Source organism: Mixophyes fleayi, chromosome 8 (genome assembly GCF_038048845.1).
Source record: "Mixophyes fleayi isolate aMixFle1 chromosome 8, aMixFle1.hap1, whole genome shotgun sequence".
NCBI classification, from domain to species: Eukaryota; Metazoa; Chordata; class Amphibia; order Anura; family Limnodynastidae; genus Mixophyes; species Mixophyes fleayi.
In genome coordinates this window covers 57,425,900-57,449,227 of record NC_134409.1, presented here as the reverse complement: position 1 = coordinate 57,449,227, position 23,328 = coordinate 57,425,900, and the positions used below count along the sequence as shown (strand labels likewise).

General features: G+C 38.3%; 1 protein-coding gene across 2 annotated transcripts in view; it reads right to left on the bottom strand.

The window, feature by feature from the left end:
- CAMSAP2 (calmodulin regulated spectrin associated protein family member 2) overlaps positions 1–15,943 on the bottom strand; it is a 79,349-nt gene extending 63,406 nt beyond the window's left edge. For both annotated transcript variants that reach the window (XM_075182599.1, XM_075182600.1), the window contains exons 1-2: positions 14,541–15,943; positions 2,778–3,037 (exon numbers count right to left, since the gene is read on the bottom strand). In XM_075182599.1, the coding sequence (XP_075038700.1) occupies positions 2,778–3,037; positions 14,541–14,682 (402 nt within the window). In that variant the 5' untranslated portion in view covers positions 14,683–15,943. The remainder of the gene's footprint in view (positions 1–2,777; positions 3,038–14,540) is intronic.
- Positions 15,944–23,328: the final 7,385 nt, after the last annotated feature.

The window sequence follows — 23,328 nt, the reverse complement described above, 5'->3', positions numbered from 1 at the left end:
AAACAGCTAAGTATTTTAGAAGAAGAAAAAAAGTTGAAAACAATGAAAGGGGTGGTCCTAAAATAGTAGTAGGTTTGACTTTAACGTGACTTTTTTCCCACTATTTGAGAATCCGCCAACCCACACATGTAGGCATGATTGATTTAAAGTGGGTGTTCCAATGGCCGTGAAGTGGGCACGATCCTTGAAATGCAGTTGCTGGACAAAAGGAATACAAAATAAAAAAAAAAAACACCCCACTAACTTTGGAATTTATTTTCCTTCACATCTATCTATTTAGGTGAATGGAAATTAGTTTTTGGAGATTATTAATATGAAAAGGAAAAATGCTTTTCTGAACATAGCCTTACGGCTAATATACAGGATCATTTACAAACCAGAAACTATGCAGGCACTTGACTGTTTATTTATGTATTAATTTTCTTGTCCAACAACTGCATTTCAAGGATCATGTCCACTTCCCGATCATTGAAACACTCACTTTAAATCAATCATGCCTACATGTACATTTGTGTGTGTGTGTATATATATATATATATATATATATATATATATATATATATATATATATATTATATATATATATATATATATACACACACAATATTATATCTCCAATTTAAACCTAGTTGTGCTATATTTCAAAAAAAAAAAACAAAGTCTTTTGCACATTAAAAAAATCTATTATTCTTCCAACATCTTCAATGACAGAGACTGTCAACTCAAAGTAATTATCTCACTTACTAGGCTTTGATATTGTTGCAGTGTAATAATACCAGCTTAATTCAACACAGCATCTGATGCTCAGACAATATGCTCCCAGCTGACAAATTGTCCATAACTAACTGCTGTCCATCAGCACTAGAAGAGACAATATACATATGCCTCTCATCCAGCTGAGTGTCTATTGTACATGGGCTGTCATTCCTAGCTATCATTACCGGTATTAACTATTATTACAAAATAAAGGGCTATACCTGAGGTAGTTCTTTGTCTGCCAATATTTATGTTTCACCATTTTAAATAGGTTTGTAATTATTATAATTAGAACAGAGTTTTCATTACGCACTCTTCAGTCTTCTCGCTTTCAAAACACATTTAAGCAAAGGAAGTTATAATAATGGGTAACCATCATTAAACACATTTTTTATTATTATTATTATTATTTAAGATTAGGGTTCTTAGTAGTTTCTCTAATTAAAAAATATAGTTTGGTCCCTTAGACCCTTCTGGGATACAGTTATATCCCTTTCCAATGCCATAGTGGGTCATGCTTTGCCAAATTGTCCAGCCTATTGCCTACTAAACGATACAAAAATGCCCATCTCCCAACACAAAAAGTCTTCTGTGAAATATCTAGACAACGCAGCTAGGGCTGTGATACCGGTCCACTGGAAGTCACCTACAGTCCCATCTATAAAAGAATGGTTTGATCGCTTAGACTTTTACATGTCTATGGATGACCTGATCTATTCCTCAGGCGATAAATATAGAATATTTTATCTTTTATGGCCTGAATGGACAGAGTTCAAAGAAACCACATCATACACTCAATGGAATAATTGAAGCCCTATTCTCCAAATAATCTCCACCCCACCCTTATTGTCTCTCCCCCCTATTCCATATCCAAATATGGTTTAGCAAATAAACCTATCAAAAAGAAAAGTGCATTTGCATAGATTACAGTTTTGTTCACAAAAAATGCGGTGAAACAGCCAATTGTATCTTAAATTATTCAACTGTATGCGCAAAATTGTTCACATATGTACAAGCTGTACCATTTGCAATAAACAGATTTTTATATATAAAGATAGCTTGGATTACTTATATTATTATACTACTACAGTTTAGTGAAGTTGCTGTTTATTGCGTGAAGATTTCCTTGCTCAAAGCTGGACATTTCAATAGAGAACGATAGCTTTAGTAAGTAAAGGCTACCTATGGTATAATGTACTCACTACATATATGAATATTAAAAGTTACAGAAGAGTTCTGTGCCCTATAAAAGCACCAGGATGTAGACAAAATGCCTTTATACACGTCACATAAATACAAGGCGACTTCTAATATTCATAACAATTTACAGTTGAGGTACATTAATTCTTATAATAGACATGAATATCATAAGTTTAATGTTACGATAACGCTGCCTCATGCAAAAATATATATTTTACAAATTTATAGAAAACTTTTGGTACATGTAAAAAATAAATCTTAATTTTGCCACACTTTGTGTTGTAGTGGGGTGGTTTATAAAACTAGAAAAATAACAAAGTTGCAATTTATCTGCTTTTAAGAAATATTTGCTGAGCAACAAAATATTAAGATTTTAATTTTAGCATTTTCTCTCTTTCACTTGGGATTGCACATTGAAAGAAGACTGGTAGCACCAAGTGCGTTTCCTAAACGAAATGAAATAAAAAAAATTAAACTGCATCTCTATCTGTTCTTTAAGGTCAAGCAAAGTTTCTGCAACAGGATTAGCAATCATAATAATACAGGCTGCAGGCTCACTGCTCAAGTAAACAGAATGAAGGTTCAAACAAGCAGATAGAAAACAAATGAAAATGCAAAAAATTATACAAAGAAGGGAAAACACCCTGAGATAATTTTACCTTTATATATATTTATAACATTAAGATGTATTAGTCCACAATATTTTATCCAGTTGTATTGATGACCGACACAGTCATACTGCCCAGTATCGGATCACTATATTCTTCCACAGTTTATAAAACTCACCGAACATAAAATCAGCCATTATCAAGGTCTCTTACCATTTGAATGGGCTTTTTTCTCAGGTCCCTCTCCGTCACTAGCTTTTCACGGTCAGTAACATAGAGGCCACGCTGTGCCAAGGCCTGAATGACGGCATCGTGGCCCAGAAGAGGTTTGGCTGTGTCACTCTTTAGAATGAGGCTCCCCGCTCGGCAGTACAAGTCTGCAGAAAGCAGAAGGTTCACCACTGGTGGCTTAATGTGCTCCTGGTCATACTGATCTGTGTAGAAAGGTTCTTGAAGTTCCTCTGGGACATTTTCTGTGGATGATCAAAAGACAACAGGTCAGATCTTCAGTTTACACAAATCAAATTCTTGTTGGACACTGTGGCATTTCTGATCTTTGTAAAAACAGAATGATGCTTGGAGTGTGTCAAATATTTTATATAGTCAATACACCTTTATTTTCAGGTTGATCGCTGCATATTATGAATCTAACGTAGTTGTTATCAAGAGTATATTTTCACCATAGTGGTCAAAAAGTTACATTTGCAATTTGTTTTCATTTTAAACTACCTGTAACATGCCTGTTGTTTTCCAATAAACTAAGCTACCGCATTTCCATTGCATCAACCGCAAAAATACACACATGCAATGACATGATTCAGTGTGATTTAGATTAAATCAAAGGCCTGTAACCCTTCAAACAAAAAAACAAAAAAAATTCAACTTGGCCAATTAGAAAGACAAGTGATTATTTCAGAAACAAATCATTTTTTTTATTTTTTTTTTTTGAGCACAACAAAAAAGTTAAGAATTATACCAGCAACTTTAATGTTTATATGTCATCCTCATAGGTAATTTTTGCCCAAACACTGACTGTAAGCAATTAGAGTAAAAAAAACAAAACAAGACAAAAAAACAGATTAGTTGGGATTATCGGCTCTGTTGACAGGCAATCTGACAGAGAGGGCTCTTATCCACAAAATTAGATCATGGAATGGCTTGTGGTGATCACCCACAGACATAGTTTCTTATTTATGCAATAGCTATGGAAATTAATAAGAAATGACCAACCACAGAGTGAAAGCTGAATAGGGTATAATCTGAGCCACTCATTGATTATGTACTAAAGAGTTTTGTAGCAGGACAGTAAGTACACAGTTATATAGCTATAGGATGATGAAAGGTTTAATATAGAACATTTTTGAACAGTTTACTTAGCATAGGATCAAAGTATACATGCGTACAAACACTACATGTGAACGAATGTCCTGGGAGAAGAGAGACTACATCTTATTAACATGCAGCGTGATCAAACACTTACCGCTATATTTTGTGAAAATGTGGTTTCATTTAACCTCTATAGTTTCTCTACAACACACACACATATATATATATATATATATATATATATATATATATATATATATATATAGCTAACCACCCTTTTAAAAGTATAAAGGCTATATTTAATCAACAACTACGTTATGCACCTCTTCTATATAATGTCACTTCTTTTGACTGCAGTGGAAATAAAGATATTTCAGTATGTATGGAAAATGAACATAGGGCAAATACAAGGAACAACTAGATAGTGTGATTCTTAACCTTCACTTATATGCTACTCAGCTACCTTCCTGGTGGATTTAATTGCCATAACTGTTCATAAAGTGATAATTTCTCTTTAAAAATAATTTAATTAAAGCAAGTGGAGAAATAATTACTTGTGGACTTTTCTGGATGATGTCTGGAAATCCGGATAATATTTTCTTTTGAAAGGAAAGAAATAAGTCTGATTTGCACACAGGATTGCCTAGTTTAAATGTTCACAGTAATTACACATATCTGTCAGAGCAGATTAAGAAGAGGCTGTGAAGCATTACACGGCTCCTGGCTGTAAATTGCTCATCTGACTCATTCATTGCAGAAGAATCTTAACACACATATTTTCCCTCTTTGGTTCATATTCCAGGTCCAGGAGTGAAACAAAATGAAGTAAGGACATCTTAGAACAGAGGTTGGGGTGGGATCATAACGTAACATACCAAGTGTTCCAAGATCAAAATATAGGTCATCAAGCAATTGTGGTTGGGTTCCAATGACCCATTCTATCAAGCCTGGTGGGTACTACCAACTGAAAACAATAACTAATAATAATTTTAAACAGGATATTTGTACAAGCTTCAACAGATTTAATTTGTAAAATTGAAAAGAAGCACATTATCAATAAAGAAACTGAACAGTGGGTCAGAAAGTCGGTTCACAGACATAAAAGTCAGGTCCTAGTAAAGAAAAAAAAAAATAAGTCTAAGAACCGTGGTGTTTGAATTCTAAAATCCTTTTTCTATACTGACATCCAATACTGTCAATTGCCATTATTCAAGTGTAGCCTTCCATGCGACAGTTTCTAAATAGGAAGATGTGTTGGCTAATCAGACACATTACAATTTTTGTATAAACAAGTTATCTATTGAAAATGCTGGTTTGGCCTTGGAGTATGATGAAAGGTGCCTACCAAACTGGTGAGAACCAGGAAGGAGGAGGGCAGGGTGCAGAGAACTAGGTAGGAAGGTTCTACACTACATGCCTCCACGGTATGTAAGAATGCAAGTATGAGGGGAAGGAGGGCCTTTATGTAATATGGCTGGGGTGCCTGGGCTATTAATTTAATGTGAGGTCTAGGCCTTAGCATAAAATATTAATTTATTGGTGGGGTCAAGATGGGGGCTTTTAATTTAATAAGGAGGGTAATGATAATACCTCAATTTAAATTTGTGGTGATGGTACCATTTAATTAATGCCGGGATGGTTTGGGGGCTAATAATTGAATTTTGGGTGGATATTACGGAGAAGGGGGGGCTATTTATTAAATGTGAATACTAAAAATATTTAATGTCAGGGCTATTTGGGGGGAAACAGGTAAAGTTACTAAATGTGAAGGCTATTAATTTAATGTTGAGGCTGATGTATATTAAACTTGGGTGCTATTGATTTAATGTAGGGGTGGTTTGGGGGAGTGAGGCCTAGAGGGTTCATGCATTGCTAGGCATTCCATATTTCATGTATCTATTCCTTTTTCCAAACAGGGCCCCAACATTCCAGGATGCAAACAAGTAGCAGCTGAGCTTAAGACACCGGCAGCAGGAGCAAGAAGTGAAATCTGCAAGAACAGGTAGGAGTTAGAAGGGCAGTCTTCTAATTGTCCCAATTCTGGTGGGGCAGTCCCCATTGTGGTGACTTTCTTCATTAGTAAGGATTTTCTTTCCATTGCAAAGAAGAAATGGAAGGTATGTCCCGCTTCACACTACTCTGCTTGTAAAAGACAATGCTGTGTGCATTACTGTTACGTGCACACAACATTGCCGGTGACTTTCAAGTGGATGGGAAGGGGTTGGAAAGCAGCCTAAAACTGGCTAAAATGATTGCCAATGATGCCAAGTCATGCCTACTCTGGTAGCATGGCATGGAAACCCCCCTGTAGAAATATTGCCTTTGCCTCTGCCCTAACTCCACTTCAACCCACCATGTGTCCCATGTGTTGGATGAAAATACGAATCACTGCCCCAGTCACCTGAGTGATAATTCTTGCTTTCTGACACTGTACCAGAAGGAGAGCACACACACACACACAAAAATAGTTATTTTGCTTTCTTTCTGCACCTCTGGTGGCTGGCCACACCTCCTCAGGGTTTGCGATGGTCCACACCCTATTTCAGTGGCCCCTATCATTGCATTCCCCTGGTGGGTCTTTCATGCCCCAGTCCGACACTGCTCATGACTGTAGACTGGCTGCTATCGATACCTTTTCAGATTTCTCTCTTTCAAACTATTGGTATAAATGTAGTGTCGCAGCTTATGTCCTACACACAGTCATATTTACAGATTCTTACTGCCAATCTAAGGGCTCATTCACATGGTAATATTTCACTAGTCTAATCTGCCTTATAAAGAGATGTATCCATTAATCCATATGGCTAAACATGAATAAAAACAATGCTTCCTGGTTAGCACATATGTATTATTGTAATGTTAATTATGCATTTATTTATGAATATTAATTGATGATCCTTCATGACCTCCATAATTCTCCTTCTGGGCCTTATAATAAGGCTGCAAATAGACCAAAGTGGCTGACATCGACCCTATGAATGAGATTTATTGCCAACTATGTCCTGCTTAGGGGACATTTGTTATGAGTAGCAGAAGGCTAGCAATACCAGCATTACACTAGAAATATCAAACAACTAATAGCAGTGAAGCAATTTTAAGCTCAATATTATCAAATGTACCATCCAGACACAAGATATATACACAGGGAAGTTTAACATAGCACTGCTTCTAGCATCTACTGCAGATTAGAAGTCATGTGATACTGACTCCTGATGGAATACTGATATTGTAATGTGTTCTTTCCACTGCTGAAATGAATGATTCCACAAAAATAATATCTCTCAAGGGTAATGACTGAGGCAGTAAAATAGTCAGTCACTAATTCTAGTCCACCGAGTTACCAATTCAATAGCCTATGTGTGGTTTTGCTATATGGCCCTATTGGAAAAATAGTGACAGAAAATATCTGGATGGATACGTTTTTGGATGATGTTGAATAGGATTTTGGTAAATTGTTTCTATAAAAAGCAACGCATTATGGTGAATAAAAAGAAAAAAAAAAAAAGTTACTATACTAGGGTGTAGTGCTAAATGAATGCACACAAGGAGAAAGGATGTCAGCACTACAGAACCTTTAATAAATATATTTCAATGTGTAATATCTGTTTACCATGGAATGTCAGGAAGATTCCTGAGGTACTGTCCTTTCTACCTACCAAACAATGTACTCGAGTTGCCCAATAGAGTAGCCACACACCACAAAACAAAAAACTATACACACTATAGGATCATTATCGGCATGGCAGAAAATTAGGTTATCTGCCTATGTGCACGATCATCTGCCACAGTGAGGCCAGAAGTGATTTAGCTACTTTATTCTAGCGCCAAACAGTTGAATCTCATCTGATTTAACCATTGTGTATGTCTAAACTGAACAATAATCTTGTCACTCAACTCTTGGGTCATGTGGCAAGATTGACCTGTGTGTGGGCACCTTAATACAACCCAAACAGGGAACAATTTGATGTTTGAACAATGATTTCTATAACCAATCTTAGCTTAGACAGACGAAGCAAGTCCTGAAGTTCAGCAATTAAACGGTTTAACTATAAATTGTGTTGATTGTGCAATTAGTTTGATTGATGGGTGACCAAAATTTTAAAACCTGCTGGATTAAATCTGTGTTGTTTGGGTATCCTGAGGACACACAGTTTAGCACCAACTGTCCAACTTGATTGATCACAAATAAGATTAGACAATGAAAATTTAATGCTTAATCATCACACATTTGCATGAAGGATTTCTCTGCTAAGTCATAAAGAAGTCTTCATTTAATCTCTTAAACTAAAACATTAAGGATGGTTATAGCTGTCCTTTAAAGGGAAAATTTACTCCTTTTTTGCCCTAATGAATCAGGCTCACTATGTCTTCTGTGCAATGTGTCATTTTTTCATGTTAGTCTGGAATTACGCTTTCATTATCCTATACATTTTGTTGATATATTTGTATTCTATGCCATAAAAATCCTGCCGCTTCCAGCTGCGGAACATCGCTCGCATGCGGCCTTTCCTCTCCCAAGATGCCACTAAATGTCTTATTCATTCTCTGATCATCTCCCGCTTGGACTACTGCAACCTCCTCCTTACTGGCCTCCCCCTCTCTCATCTCGCTCCCCTTCGATCTGTACTTTACGCAGCCGCTAGGCTTATCTTCCTTTCTCGCCGCTCCTCTTCCGTCTCCCCCCTCTACCTATCCCTTCACTGGCTCCCATTCCCCTACAGAATCCTGTTCAAGCTCCTCACTCTTACATACAAGGCCCTCGCCAACGCCACTGCACTCTACATTTCCACCCTCCTCTCTATTCATGCTCCATCCCGCCCTCTCCTTTCTGCCAATGACCGTCGCCTCTCTTCCCCCCTGATCACCTCCTCCCATGCACGTATCCAAGACTTCGCCCGCGCTGCCTCCCTCCATTGGAACAAGCTCCCTCCCTCCATCAGAACTTCCCCTAATCTGTCCAGTTTCAAACAGGCTTTAAAAACCCACCTTTTTCTTAAAGCCTTCCAGTTTCCCACTTAATTTCCTACCTTTTCTTCTGCCTCTTCCGCTCTTTCCCCTTCCCTTATCCTCCATTCCTCCTTCTCTCCCTCATGTCTCTCTGTCTGTCTACCCCACCCCTTAGATTGTACGCTCCTTTGAGCAGGGTCCTCTCTCCTCCTGTCTTTACCACTTTTACTCTGCTCTCCAGCTACCTCGCCCTCCTCCTCGAAGACGCTCTTCCCCCCGTCCCCTCTCGCTCCCTCCCCCCCCCTCTGGGGGTCTCCCTGTCACCCGTGCCCTCCCTCTTGGACTCTGTCTTAGGAGGACCTTCCCCTCTCCCGCCCCCTTAGCTGTGCTTTGAGCTGACTGAGTTACTGTGCTTATTGTTTACTGTACTGTGCTGTCTCACCTCGTATTGTAATTTCGTTTGTCCCTGTACGGCGCTACAGACACCTAGTGGCGCCCTATAAATAAAAATTAATAAAATAATAATAATAAAAGTGCACTCCCATTTCTGAGAGATACTCTGCTTAAAGTTTATTTCTTAGGGAATACAAACAAGAATTTCTGTGACAACATGGGCACTATGAGGAATGTCTTTATCACAAACGAGAAAACAAAAAAGATGGTAGCTCTTGAGAAAATTAAAGCATAACTCTCAGCATATATAATTGGTCTGTGAAAAGATAAAGTATGAGTAAAGCTGGGTACACACTACAGAAATTTCAACCAACTTTTTATGCCGAGCGATTTTACATGCGATCGATGGTCCGATCGCTCGGTCCATGGACTGCATACACACTAGCCTTGTTTAGGACGATAAAGGGAAGAGCGGACGTCCCTTTAGCGACTTTTTACAGCCATATTGTCGTGAGCAATGACTGTAATTTCATACTCACTGTTGTGGATCGGTCGGAAGTTTATATACACTACACAGCGGAAATGAGATTGGAACGAAAATATTAAACGGTACGACCAACCAAATGAGGCGACAATCGTCCATTTGGCCAGACTTTCGACCATCGTGTCGCTACACACACTGACCCGACTTTTGAACGAGCGGTCGTATGTCGGCTGTTTGAGCCAATTATTGGACGAAAACAGTGTAGTGTGTACCCAGCTTAGGTAACATTTAAAAGGATTTCAATCCCCCTAAAAACAGTGCCTCCCTTTGTTATCTAATTGCACACTACCCATTGGATGAACATTGCATTACTGATTACTTTCATTTAACAAAAAAAAAAAAAGAAAGTAAGTTTTAGTAGACAGGTTATAAGCACAGGACATCTTCATTTTTATGTATCACTGAAATCCTATTGAAATCTCCCTGGGCTGGCATTTTTATAGAGTCTGCTGAGCACAAACTGATCTGGCCAGCTATGGTTGCATATTCATTATTTATGCAAGTAGGAACAAGATGGCGCTGTTCAGTGGGCACTCAATATCGCTGGTGTGCAAATAAAGTAATCAAGTATTAGGTTTTCTATGTTGCTTCAATTTTTAACCATGCATTTAAAATTCCAGGAGCCAAGTAGCCTATGCACCTAAAAAATGACTAACGGCGCCTAGCTTTTGAGTCCATTCTTCTCTGGCAAGGTTATTTTGCCCAGAAAAATAAATCTAGAAGACAAAGACAGTTGTTGATTCAAAAGTCAAAGTATGAAAAGTCTAGTATCTCCAAGTTCTTATATATACACATTTGAATTGAGATGGCTTATAGACACTTTGCGCACAGTTTGTATAAATGCCCTTTGTTTTGAACTGTATAAAGCAGCTGTGTTCAATATATCAGCTGTTGTTCAACTATATGGGTAAGTCCAGATGGTCTTCAACAGCATCTTTTTTTTTAGAATCCCATTAAAGTGAATAGAGGGTCGTTTTAGCAGCATATTGAAGCGTTCAGAATATGCTACAAAAACGCCATCTAGACTTCCTCTATTTCTGTTCACTGCCTGAGCACCAAGGTCGGTATAGTCAGCAGTACTCATAGCCTATACCAGTCTTGGCTAACCTGTGACACTCCAGGTGTTATAAAACTACAAGTCCTAGCATACCCTTCCAGCAATAAGCTGCTATTTTTTGGCAGAGCATGCTGGGACTTGTAATTTCACAAACACCTGGAGTGTCACAGGTTAGCCAACACTGGCCTATACAAGTAACAGTGCAGTGTTTATTTTCGTACACTTGAACTATATGGATTGGCTGGAGAATCTCCAAGAAAAAGGTTTACTGTATCCCCTATGGGATGGCTGGTTTGCATGGACAATTTAGCTCCACCTGATTTTGAAGTTGATTACACAATATTTAATGGAAGCCATATAGATTACACAGACAGTGGTTCATTCATTTGAGATGCGAGCAAGGTGAAGTATTTTTATGTGATGTGAATGAAGAGAAATGTAGGCATGGACAATGTGCTTGTATTATAGTTACACCACAGAAATAAAAAAAATTACAGTATAAATGGACTATGCAGCCTCACAGTTGCAGTGTCATTATTTTCCTTGTTACAACATGTCTGACTGATCAGTTTATTGTAAGCCTTTAAAATCACAGGCCTCAGTAACAGTATTTCTCTAGGCTATGCGTTTCTGAAAATGACGAATAGAGATTCTTAGGGTGATGTGCTGATACACTGTAATATATAAAATCAACCTACAATTTCATATTATACATTGTATATACTGGACACCACCAAACATTCTCAAGTTGACTTGACGGCTGTTTTTCAAAGACTTTGTCATTCAAGAGAGCTTTTGAGAGACTCCTTTGAACCTCAATTATCATAGAAGTTAATACTGTGCTAATTTGTCACAGCTATCACAATAATTACAGTGCTGTTTGGGAAGTGCAAAATCATTTGTTACTGGTCACCTTTGGACAGTTAGTTGCTGCTCTCATGAGGTCCACTGTAAAAAATTCTTGGGTGTGGTGATGCAGATCAGCAGGTACAGCTTAGCAAAATAATATCCTGCAAGTCTTGTTAACATAGCAATTAATGCTTAATATGGACAAACCATTTGCTGTACAGCCCAAATAACCTGCATATTACACCACTCTTGTGCGCCTTCAGCCTTCAGCATACTTTTACATGCCAGCCATTTGCCCCTCAGCACACTATTATACCAGCCTGTTACCCAACACATTAATATGCTAGTCTGCCATGCCACCTTATACCATCCTGCCTCAAGCACAGCAGCCTGTGCTCCTCAGCAAATAATACCAATCTGTGCCCTGTAGAACACTTGTATACCACCCTGATACATCAAACTATGACTGACCCAGCCCAAACAGAGATCGAACCTTATGTCAACATACGCATTGGACAGAATTATACTGGCAATCACAGATCACATGCATGCTGTGTTATTGCAATTACCCTGCGTTAGCACTACAGACACAGACACAGACACACAGAAAGCACGGTTATGAGGTCACTAGTATTTCCAAAAAATATACAAGTGCAGCTCTGCCGGCAGTAATAACACAGCATGCTTGCAATAACTACGCATGAAATTTGTAAATGCTAAGCAGTCAAGAGAAGCTGTTAGGATGGTAGAGCAATTGGCAATCACCATGGCGACTGGGGTTTAGCTTCATTGATGTATGATGCTAGATGCCAGTCGGAAACATCCTGTATCTGATATCAACATAACTTTGTCCAACTTGCACTTCCTAAAGAATAATATTGATATGTTTCTAGTTTGTAGGCTTTATTTTCATAACAACACTATGTGGCCTTTTAATAACATGGTACAAAGAGCAATGGGGTATTACAACAACAATTGCAATCTTGTTTGCTATTCACAGTTTAAAGGGAACCATCCACTAAATACCACGTTTTTTCCCTCCACTAACCCCATTCCCCAAGTTAGCAGAATATAAGGGTTTTAAACTCTATCTTCAATGATCCTGAGATCCATACCCTGAATTCTCATACCACCAGACAACAGTGACTGTAAAAAGGTTTCATTCAACAATTCTCACTGTAGTGTGGGCCAACTCCTGACCAGAAATGAGGTTACCAATTCATTCCTTTGAACTAGTTTAAATAGGCACAAAAAAAAAAAAAAATTCAGATTTTACTAGACATTTTTTTTCCACCTGAAGAATTTATCATCATTTATTTATATAGCGCCACTGATTCAGCAGCACTGTACAGAGAACTCATTCACGTCAGTCCCTGCCCCATTGGAGCTTACAGTCTAAATTCCCTAACATTCATAGAGAGAGAGAGACACTAGGGTCAATTTTGATAGCAGCCAATTAACCTACTAGTATGTTTTTGGAGTGTGGGAGGAAACCGGAGCACCCGGAGGAAACCCACACAAACACGGAGCATACAAACTCCAGATAGCCAAGGCCATAGTCGGGAATTGATCCCAGCGCTGTGAGGCAGAAGTGCTAACCACTAAGCCACTGTGCTGCCCTGCCCAATTTATAGGTGAAGTTACATGTTCTGAGATTGGTGGAGTCCCAACCCAGTGATCAGCAAAGTAACATAGAATTCAGGATACAACCAGTTAAACCAGGAGCCGGTAGGATCTTTTAAGGGGATTGGAAGGTTGTGCAGCCATTGAATCCAAAAAACAAAAAAGACACTAAAAAAAACCCTCCCAAAAATGTAGACACCTTAGCTACCTGGCTCCTGGTTATACCCAGCAGTGCATTCCTCTCATGACCCTTTAAATCACCTTTGTCATTTTTCTCATAGCAGTATTTCCAGCTGTTAGGTAATTCTGGACAAATTAAATACATAGTAGAATAATTAAGGTTCATGGAGAACGACAGTGCTAGTAATGAGGAGCAACAACTGAAGTGAGAAATGCAGGAAGCCACTTTTGTACTGTGGCCAATGGCTGCACAATTCACCATACATTGTTCTTATTCACATTACAACAGCCAAGTGACAGTGTGCCGGTCAACACCACAAGTGACATTCTATGTGGGCACAACCCATTAAAGTGTTTACCAAAGCAGTAATTTAACCATGTTGCTCTTTGGGGCCCTCCTCCATTTCGGTTAACAATCCTTCACACTCAGATGATCTATTTGTACAGTATTTCCATGTTTTGCTGCATGAATGGTCCTATATTTGTGACCTTGTAGCACTATGTAAACAAACAGTAAGCCCTTGAATAGCTGTGCAGTTTATTTCCGGGTAACAGGAAAAATCTAGGAGCCAGAGTTCCTACATTGTTACTTCAGGACTATAGAGTATAGTTTTAAAGGCAAGTGCCAGCCATGGCATCTTATAAAGGTCAGGGTGTAGCCTGACTTCAAATTGGATACTACAATAAAATCCTACCGCAAGCAGAAGAGATTGGATTACATAAACATTCCTGGATATGTTAACCTTCTAACTGAGGGCACTACAGGCACCACCAAATTCAGACATTTTTTTACACTGCATGTCAAGGCACGATAGAACATAAATATAGTAAAATTATATAATTTTCCTATATTTATGTTCTATCGTGCCTTGACATGCCTATAGAATTGGACATATCAACATTTAAATTACAAAACATTTTTGTAAATCTAAAAAATTCATAACTGGAACACAATCAAAATCAATAATTAAAAATATAGTGAGTCATACAAGCCTTCGTGTACACAATGCTACAGTTTCCTACAGAGTAAAAAACAAACAAACAAAAAACAACTTACCAGCCCCATAGGCTTTGGCGACCAACCAGGCCAGATTACTGGCCACCTTGGCCCTGTTGAAATCATAGTGATCAAACGGTTTGATGGCTGGAACAATGAAGGATTTTTTCACCTCCTGTCGGCTTTCTGCTATGTCCACCATGGCTGAATCCTGCTGGCCCTTGCAACTTACATGATTTGCAGAATAAATCCAATCAGTCAGTTTAACATTTTAATATGGATTCCAATAACGTGAGCATAAAAATGAAACCTGCACCATTGCAGCTGTACCAAATATGAATTAATTTGGCCTACTCTGAGCCTTTTGGATTATATTTTGAAGAACAAATGTATTTACAACAGGCAGAGATGCTTGAGGGGTAATATAAATAATAAATGCCTTTCAAACTTAGGTCAAGTTCCAATGCATTTGTTGTTTGATGTCTTCGTGGTAAGATGTCCGTGATCTGCAATATTTCTTACATAAAACAAATAGCAGCCACCCTATATGAATATTTTAGTGTTTGGCCATAAAAACACATGCACAATACTGTAGTGAAAATAAAATGAGTAAACTTTTCATTTAATGCAACTATTCTTTAGTGTCTACCTGGAACCATTGCTTTACACTAATCAAAGCAAGGTGAGATTGAGGCAATTCTGATTATACATGGGGTGAATGAATCTCCTGTATTTTACTGTATTCCAGACACCAGGTGATCATGTGATTATCTTACACTGGAAACGTCAAGAACTGGAATGCTGGCATGGGCATGTACATATCCTATAGGTGATTCATTTACTTTGCAGTGATTATTTCTTCACGTTAGAATAAGTTGCGCGTTGTATAGCAAGAACATCCCTGTGTACATCCTCGCCAAATGTTCAATATTTAGCAGTCAACGTCATTTTTTTAAAAGCAGCAGCAAATCATCTGATGACAGAGTCATGCTCATGGTACAATATACGGATCCTTGCTTAGACCCGATAAAGATTGCTTAGGATGTGAACGGAGGGTGTTTTCTGTGGCGACCCTCAAGACTATAGAGCCTTAAGATACGTAGCCCGTAGCCTTACAGCAGCGACCTGCCAGGTATACTCACTGACTGATGCCACAGATGATTCATACGTGATGGGGGTTCCTGTAGCACAAATCCGATGCAATTAACAGAAATTCCAGGCTGACAGAGGATTCCTTTACTTGTAGCCCCGTGCAGCACAAATGTATCTGTTCTGTCTCCTATGTCTGGGATCCGGTGTGATCTTGTGATGTCTTGTATGAGATGACTGCAGATTTCCCAGGGAGAACTGATGATGGGACAGATCCCGGTATACAGGCCCTGGCAGCGTTGAAATTCCTGCTCCTCATTTATTTGTTACCCCTCCTCTTGTACGTTTATTTCTATCTCTTTTATCTATCCCCTCCACCCTCTTCCCACTCTCCCTCCCCCGTTTCCTCTTCTCCCCGCCCGCCGCCGCTGCGGGTTTTCCTGCCGCACTGGACAGAGGACAGCTGTCACTGAGGCGCATGCGCGGGCTGCAGGAGGCGGTATGTGCACAGGCGCAGCTGGACCGCAGAGCTGGTAACTCCGACGCATGCGTAGAGAGGGACTGGATGGAAACGGGAGCACCTCTGTTTCATGTACTGTAATTTAAAGTAGTGAGGATGAATGAAGTCGTTTAGGGTTTTTCTTATGACACGCCGTAAAAGCCCGATAGCCTTTTTCTTATTAACCCTGATAAAGGGAGCCATGTAGATTGTAGGATTGTTTGCAATATAAAAACAACCGTAAAAAAGATGTTAGTTGCCATTGCCAACTGTCACTTACTAAAAGAAACAGTCCAAGGTTCTGAAGATTTTTCCCTGGTGCAGTATGGACCAACTGCAAAATACGAAACAATTTGTATTTTTCTGCAATTAGGGGGAATCCTTCCAGACAATTGAGAGAGTAGGCAATTTTAGGGCATTTTAACTACCTGCAAGGTGGACAGGAATATGCTTTAATTATGTGTAAATTGTGTCATCATCCCTCGCCTACCTCAGAGAACACCGAGTAGGAAGAGGCATCTTGACACAGCCCACCCAACTTTGGAGCACCAGGAATTGGTATGGGGGGTCTTGGCCATGTTACAGTGGTGTGTGGCCCATATACTGCATAATTAGTTCTTTTAGTAAGAAGACTAAGATCAGGAAGTAAAGTAGGTGTGAATGGTGTTAAGATATTCCCAAATGTATGCAAACTAAATTTGTCCTATTATTTGAGGAAGGATAGAGAATGTGCCTCAGAGGAGATACTGCAAAATATGCATTGTAGAAATACATTTCTGTTTGCCTCACTTATTAGAAGAAGGATGCCCATAGGACTTCTTCATTCCAGATTTTGGAACTGTCCCATAAAAGTGCTCTGTGCAACCTCTGGTGGGTGCAGCTAACCCCTAAATGTGTCATCTCCACCACTTAAATCTCATTTAAACAATTTTGTCCCATAAAACAATATCTGTTTTTGCATTTGGATGCATATCTAGGCACATTCATGCACCTAATGGTTGCACACCTAAAGGAAAATACATGAGCGTAACTTCAAATTGGATGGATTTGCTCAAACACAAGCACAAATCTATTCACATACAGTAGATATGGCTAGGGCTAAGATGCAACATATGCTTAATAAAGTGGTTAAAGAAGGCTTCAAGAAGTCTTTATTTAAATAAAAATATATTTTAAATATTTTTATTTTTATTATTATGTGTTTTATTTGCTTATTTTATATTAGTATAATAGGGGAAGGGTCTTAGTGAAAACAAACCCAATGTACTGGATCCACTCGGGAGGCATTGTTGCCACGCTAGTGCCCCAATTTATTATTACCATTATCCGGGTATGCAAAGCCCAGGGGTGCCAGGAAGGGACCCAGCACTTTTCAGCACAAGGCTGGTAGTCTTTTGGAGGTGCACATTTTTTTGTCTATAGCCCCATGCTGACCAGGCTCGATCAAGTTCACACTATGACAGAGATTGCATGCTAACGGTCTTCCTATTATAACGGGATCAGTCCAGCCTGTGTAGCCCTGATCTTGCTAACACTTTAGCAGTAGGACCCAATGCTCGTTCAGATGCTTTAGGTGGACACGCAAGGGACAGCAACTGTAATATACTTGTAAGTAAACTTGGGCCCAAGGTTTGATGCAACCGAAATGTGGAAAGCAATTTTTTATGTGGTGCACGGCAAATGGACTAACATCAACTTTAAAGGAGGTCTTGCAAATGTTTTCAGAACCATTGAAAGTTTTTACGTGTTACTGTGTTACAAGACGTGCTTAAGTATCATTTTCCAATCACTGTTATTACTAACTCTCATAGTCCATAGTAAAATTGAATAGAAAGACACTGGTCCATTAATTACAGCCTTTTATACATTATGATTGTGTTGATCTAAATTAAAGCAAAACAGAATCCCCAGTGTTAGTCTCACAGGGAGGAGGAATAACTTTCTGAGACCAAAGATGACAATCGCATAAATTCTCTGTATCAATTACCCCTATCATGTCTTTGACTAATTATTGATCGATTCTTACATTCTATTAGTGTATTTGCTATCACTCTCCCATAAGGCATGGAACTTGATAGCCCCTCTAATAGTAAACAACCCTTCATATGCTGATGGTGAAGCTGCATTTCTTTTATCTGCAACTGATAACCTCTTGTTCTCTTGTTGGTCCTTGATACTAAAATTGGGTATACACTACAGCTTTTTCACCTAATTATCGTGCCAATCACAAAAAAAACTGACTGATATTGCATTAATGTGTACGCTCCCACAATCATGTTTTATCGTACAAAAGCACATCGCATTGTTTTATTTGATTTTATAAACTGACTAAAAATCACTATCAAAGATGGAACAATGTAGAACAAATTCTGAAGTGTGTATGCACTTACAACCAGCAGTTTAGGCAGATCTCAATAGAGTTTACAGAGTCACGATCTTTTCAGTAGATGGTTATGACAGATGAGGAACACAGAAGGTAAATTAGGTAGGTGTGTACACATGAATCGGCATGCTCATCAGGACTTTCAATCATTGGAAAAATCGTTACAGATATCTGATAGGGAGAAATTTTTTGTAGTGTGTACCCAGCGTAATGTGTGAGAAATCTTTGCATCAGGGGTGTAAGGCGGGGGGGCATTTGCATTTATATACAGGGGGTGCCACCACACAGTCTAGGGTACTGACACTATTATTATACACTGCAGCTATTTTTTATTTCTCCTGCAGCAAATAGAACTGTGAAGGTGGGGTGGGGGCAAATGAGGATGAGTGAACCGAGAAGAGTGGGGAGAGGGGGGCATGTAATAATTACTAGAAAACTTTGAGATGGGGACAATTAGTTATGGCAATAACCACATTGATGAGGGGGGGAAAGAGAGGTGATAGAGAAGGGTGTGTAATGAGGATACTTAGGAATTGGGGAATGAGATGTGAGAGGGAGGATAGTTAAATAAGATTAAGGGCATTGAGGAAGGAGAGGTGGGTATGATGTGGGTTAAAGAGGGTATGATGTCTTTAAAGGGGATGAGGACTATGGACCTGATTCATTAAGAAAGTTAAGTAAAAGAATTGAGTAAGTAGTCTCCTGGACAAAACCATGTTACAATGCAAGAGGTGCGAATAAGTTTTCTATTTTGCACATAAGTTAAATACTGTCTGTTTTTCACGTAGAACACAAATATCAACTTTAAATGTCAGTGTACAAATAAGCTACCAAGTATTTGTGTGCTACATGAAAAAACTGACAGTATTTAACTTATGTGCAAAATAGAAAACTAATTTGCACCCCTTGCATTGTAACATGGTTTTGTCCAGGAGACTACTTACTCAATTATTTTACTTTCCTTAATGAATCAGGCCCTATGTGCTATTTTTATTAGCGGATAACATATAAAAATGTCTTATGTTGGCTCCTGGATTTTAAAAAATAACTTAGGATTGCAATCAAGCATCTCTCCCATTGTTAATTAGGTGTGGTTGCTATACATAATTTATATAAAAGGGGTGCTAATAAACGGCATTTTCCATGGCGCAGCATAACCTCGCTATGCCTCTGTATTGATCTCAAATGTATTTATATACATTAATTAGGGCACCTCTAAGGCATCTTTTTTCCAAAGTGTACAAACCTTATATTTCTGATTTTCTAATGCCCAAAACTGCACCACAAATTAAATATGTTGCCTAACTTGTCTTGTACAATGGTAGTACTATGTTTCAATGCATTTATTTTCCTATATATTTGCAGCCACTGCCTCGCACTGTGTGCTGCTATTCCGCTTTTCTGTCAAATAGTATTCCTACATCCTTTTCCTTCCCTGTTTCCCCCCAATTATTTTCTATTTAGTATGGAACTAGAATGGTTCTTACCATGGCCTAGGTGCATAACCCTACATTTATCTATATTAAATTTCATCTGCCATTTCATGGGCAACTTTGTCATTTTGTCAAAACCTTTCTGTAACAAAATGACTATCCTGCTCTGTATTAATAACAATGCTTAACTTAATGTCATAACCATACATTATAGTTTTGGCTATACTTTTTCTACTAGACACTGTCCTAGAATGTTATGTGGAACAATCCTATTTGTTCTGTTTTACCTACAATACCTATCTAACCACACTGGTTGCCTTTTATTGTTCTTTCACAATACTGTATATACCTGCAAGAGTATAGATTTGAAATACCAGCCAAAAATTCAAATTTGGGTTTATATTTATCAAGCGGTGGTTTTCTGTCAACCTGATGGGCTTTGTCTTTAATAAAATTGTCATGGAAATTGTGCTAGTGTTATGTCAGTTGCTGCAATAGTTATTCTGTTAACAGATTACAATCGTTTAATTATTCCTTGAATAAAGCAATTTTTAATTCATAAATGTTTTTAAATAATTTTACACTTTATTAAAAGTAAATGTTACCTATTTTTTTTTTCCCGTCTAATGAAATTCAAACCCGGCAAACCGACGCAAAGACTGGACTGGCAAAGTGGTAAGTTAACCCTTACTGTTTCCGGCCAGTGTCACTGGGGCAGCTGTGTATTGCCGAGCTGCCACTGTTTTTTTTTTTTTTATTTCTTTTTTTTAAATTGTGGCAAACAATTTTTATTGGCATGATAAGTGGTGATAAAAAGTGAAGGTTTTGTTTATTATAAATAGGTTCTTATACCTTTGAATTAGATATCTTGCTTTTAATAGAAATAAAATTAATCATTCTCCCTGGCCATCTTGATAACACTAGTTTAGACAAGCGGTATAAAAAAATACTATAAAAACAGAAATAATCGTTAATTATTTTTTTAAAATGCAGTTCTTGTGTCGCTTATTTTTTTAGTATAGTAAAATACTTTCAAATATGAGACTTGTGATTACATAGTATTTTTACTTTGTATAGCAATACAAGCTTCCCACATGGATGGACACCACTTCCCTGCATTGCTCTGGAGAAGCTACAGAATCAAAGCAGACAGGCCAGAATCCCTGCTGCAAGGTAGGTGGGCCATCAGTCAGTGGCACACTACTTTTATCGGTGCCTCTGGCTCTTCAGTGTTGTGGAACTACAAAGCACAACATGTCCTGCCAGAGGCCCAGTTGGGACCAAAATAGTTGGAGAGCCATACTTACACAATCACTGTTTCGTTGTCACATACAAATGCATTTCCCCACTAGTCCCTTCATGCCCCAGTCTGGGTTTTTTCACTTCAGTTTTCCCCCACATAAGGGCCACACTCCTCCCCTGCCCTCACATACAGACCACAGCCCTTATTTGGGGAGGGCAATGGCATGAGCTTGCCCCGGGCATATGACTCCAAACTATACCTCTGGTCCCAATATGGCAAATCAAATCAAATTCTATATTTATTCAGGTGAATATTTCTGTTTAATTAAAACCACCAATGAGTAGGACTGTATTTTTATTTGCTGCCCTTTCAATTTGAAATAAAAATTTAATTGAATTTCAACACAATTCTTTTCTGGTGTCTTTTTGTCATCTTTTTTACTGGAAATTTTTCAGATATACAATACATCAAACTTGTATTACAGCATACGGCTTATAATGAGAAAAATGGTCACTGAGCAGGTACACATTGTCAATAGAAGAAACATTGCAGTAAAAATAATAATTGCTAGGAAATAAAGGACTAATAATAATTTAAGATTAAGTAAATAGATACCTTAATAAATACCCACTATCCATATCACAATCCCTAAAGCTCACATATACTAATATATTAGGAAATGTATATTTATAGAGGTGTTATATGTCACAAGAGGTTGGCATAATTGATCAGGTAACCTAGTGAACTGTCATCAAGAATTCCTTTCTCAGATTTTTATAAATAAAACATTAAGTACACTCCAATATATAAACCAAAGTGTGTTGGTTTTCATCCCATGCTTCAAGGTACACTCCTCGTTTTAAATACAATCTTTTAGCCATATCTATAAGGGCTGCTCAAAATGTACAGCTTCTTATATGTCAAATTTAAATTTATTTTTATGAAAGTTGAATGGATGTCTACTTTTGCAGTATGCATTTCTAAGCAAGTTTGACAATAACGGTCAGTGATGGCTTAATATCTCCTAAGGGCGTTACTGATATCAATTCTCAAATTTGCAAAATAAAAGTTATGTTATCATTCTGCAAATTAGTTTTTAAATATTTATTTATGAAAACTATAAACCTCACCCCATTTTTTTCTACAGCTCCAGAGACAATGAAAATAATTATCATTGGGTAATTTACTCTTGACACAGAAACCATGCCCTTCTTTAATCATGTCTGAGAAATACGTGTTCATTCAAGATGTATTTCTTGTAGAGAGGAAGCACCTTCATTGTACGCTCATAATAAGGTAAAAGTGTCATGGACTCAGTTACACCTAAAATGTTTTTCTGCCAAGATTGCCAAGTCCTTGATCAATATTACAATTTGTCCGTATTATATATTTATATAAAAAATTGATTCTAAATGCATAGGATTTCAATAAGTGTATTATATTCTAAATCTGGTGTGGCTTAAAGTAAAGAGTTTACAAAGAGGCTGATGCATAGTTGGCTGCAAAATGAGAACTTACTTTTAAAAAGAAATCCACGGAAACCAAACATATTTCAGCCAATAAGCAGAGCTATACACATAGCAAGATGCATCTGCCTCCACATCAGCATTATATGCACCTGGTTTAAGATAATCATCCTTAGTGAGTATTTTCACCTGCCCTGTATGAGTGTTGTGATAGCTTTGCATGAGCCACATGAACACCCCCCTTTCGTCCCCTGGCCTTCCTGTCTAAGCATAGGCAGGCATAAGTGGCAGAATTGTGTAAGTTTACATAGGCACATATTAAACTAAGGGTTAAAAATAGAGTATTTCTCTTTTATCTAGTTAGAACTATAACCATCAGGATCAAAAATAGGTTCTTTTAGATAATCATATGTTCAAGTGCTGGTTATACAGTCAGGGTTTGATTCTGGTACCTGCTGACTGTGGACTTTGTAGGTATCAGGTGCCGTCCCTTCGTCCTCTCTGTGACACAGGGACGACCAACTTCTCTCTGCTGGGCGGGATGCAGTCCCCTGGTCCCCTGGCTTCCCGTTGCCAGTCTGCGCATGCGCGTTCCTGACAGCCGTAAGTGACCTCACTGACCACCGATTTCAATCTACTCCTGCCTATGTAAGGCAGTCTTTGACACCTATGGGGTGCCACAGTATTTGGTCTGTTTGTGTCCTACTCCAGCATTATTATTTTTGTTTATTTATT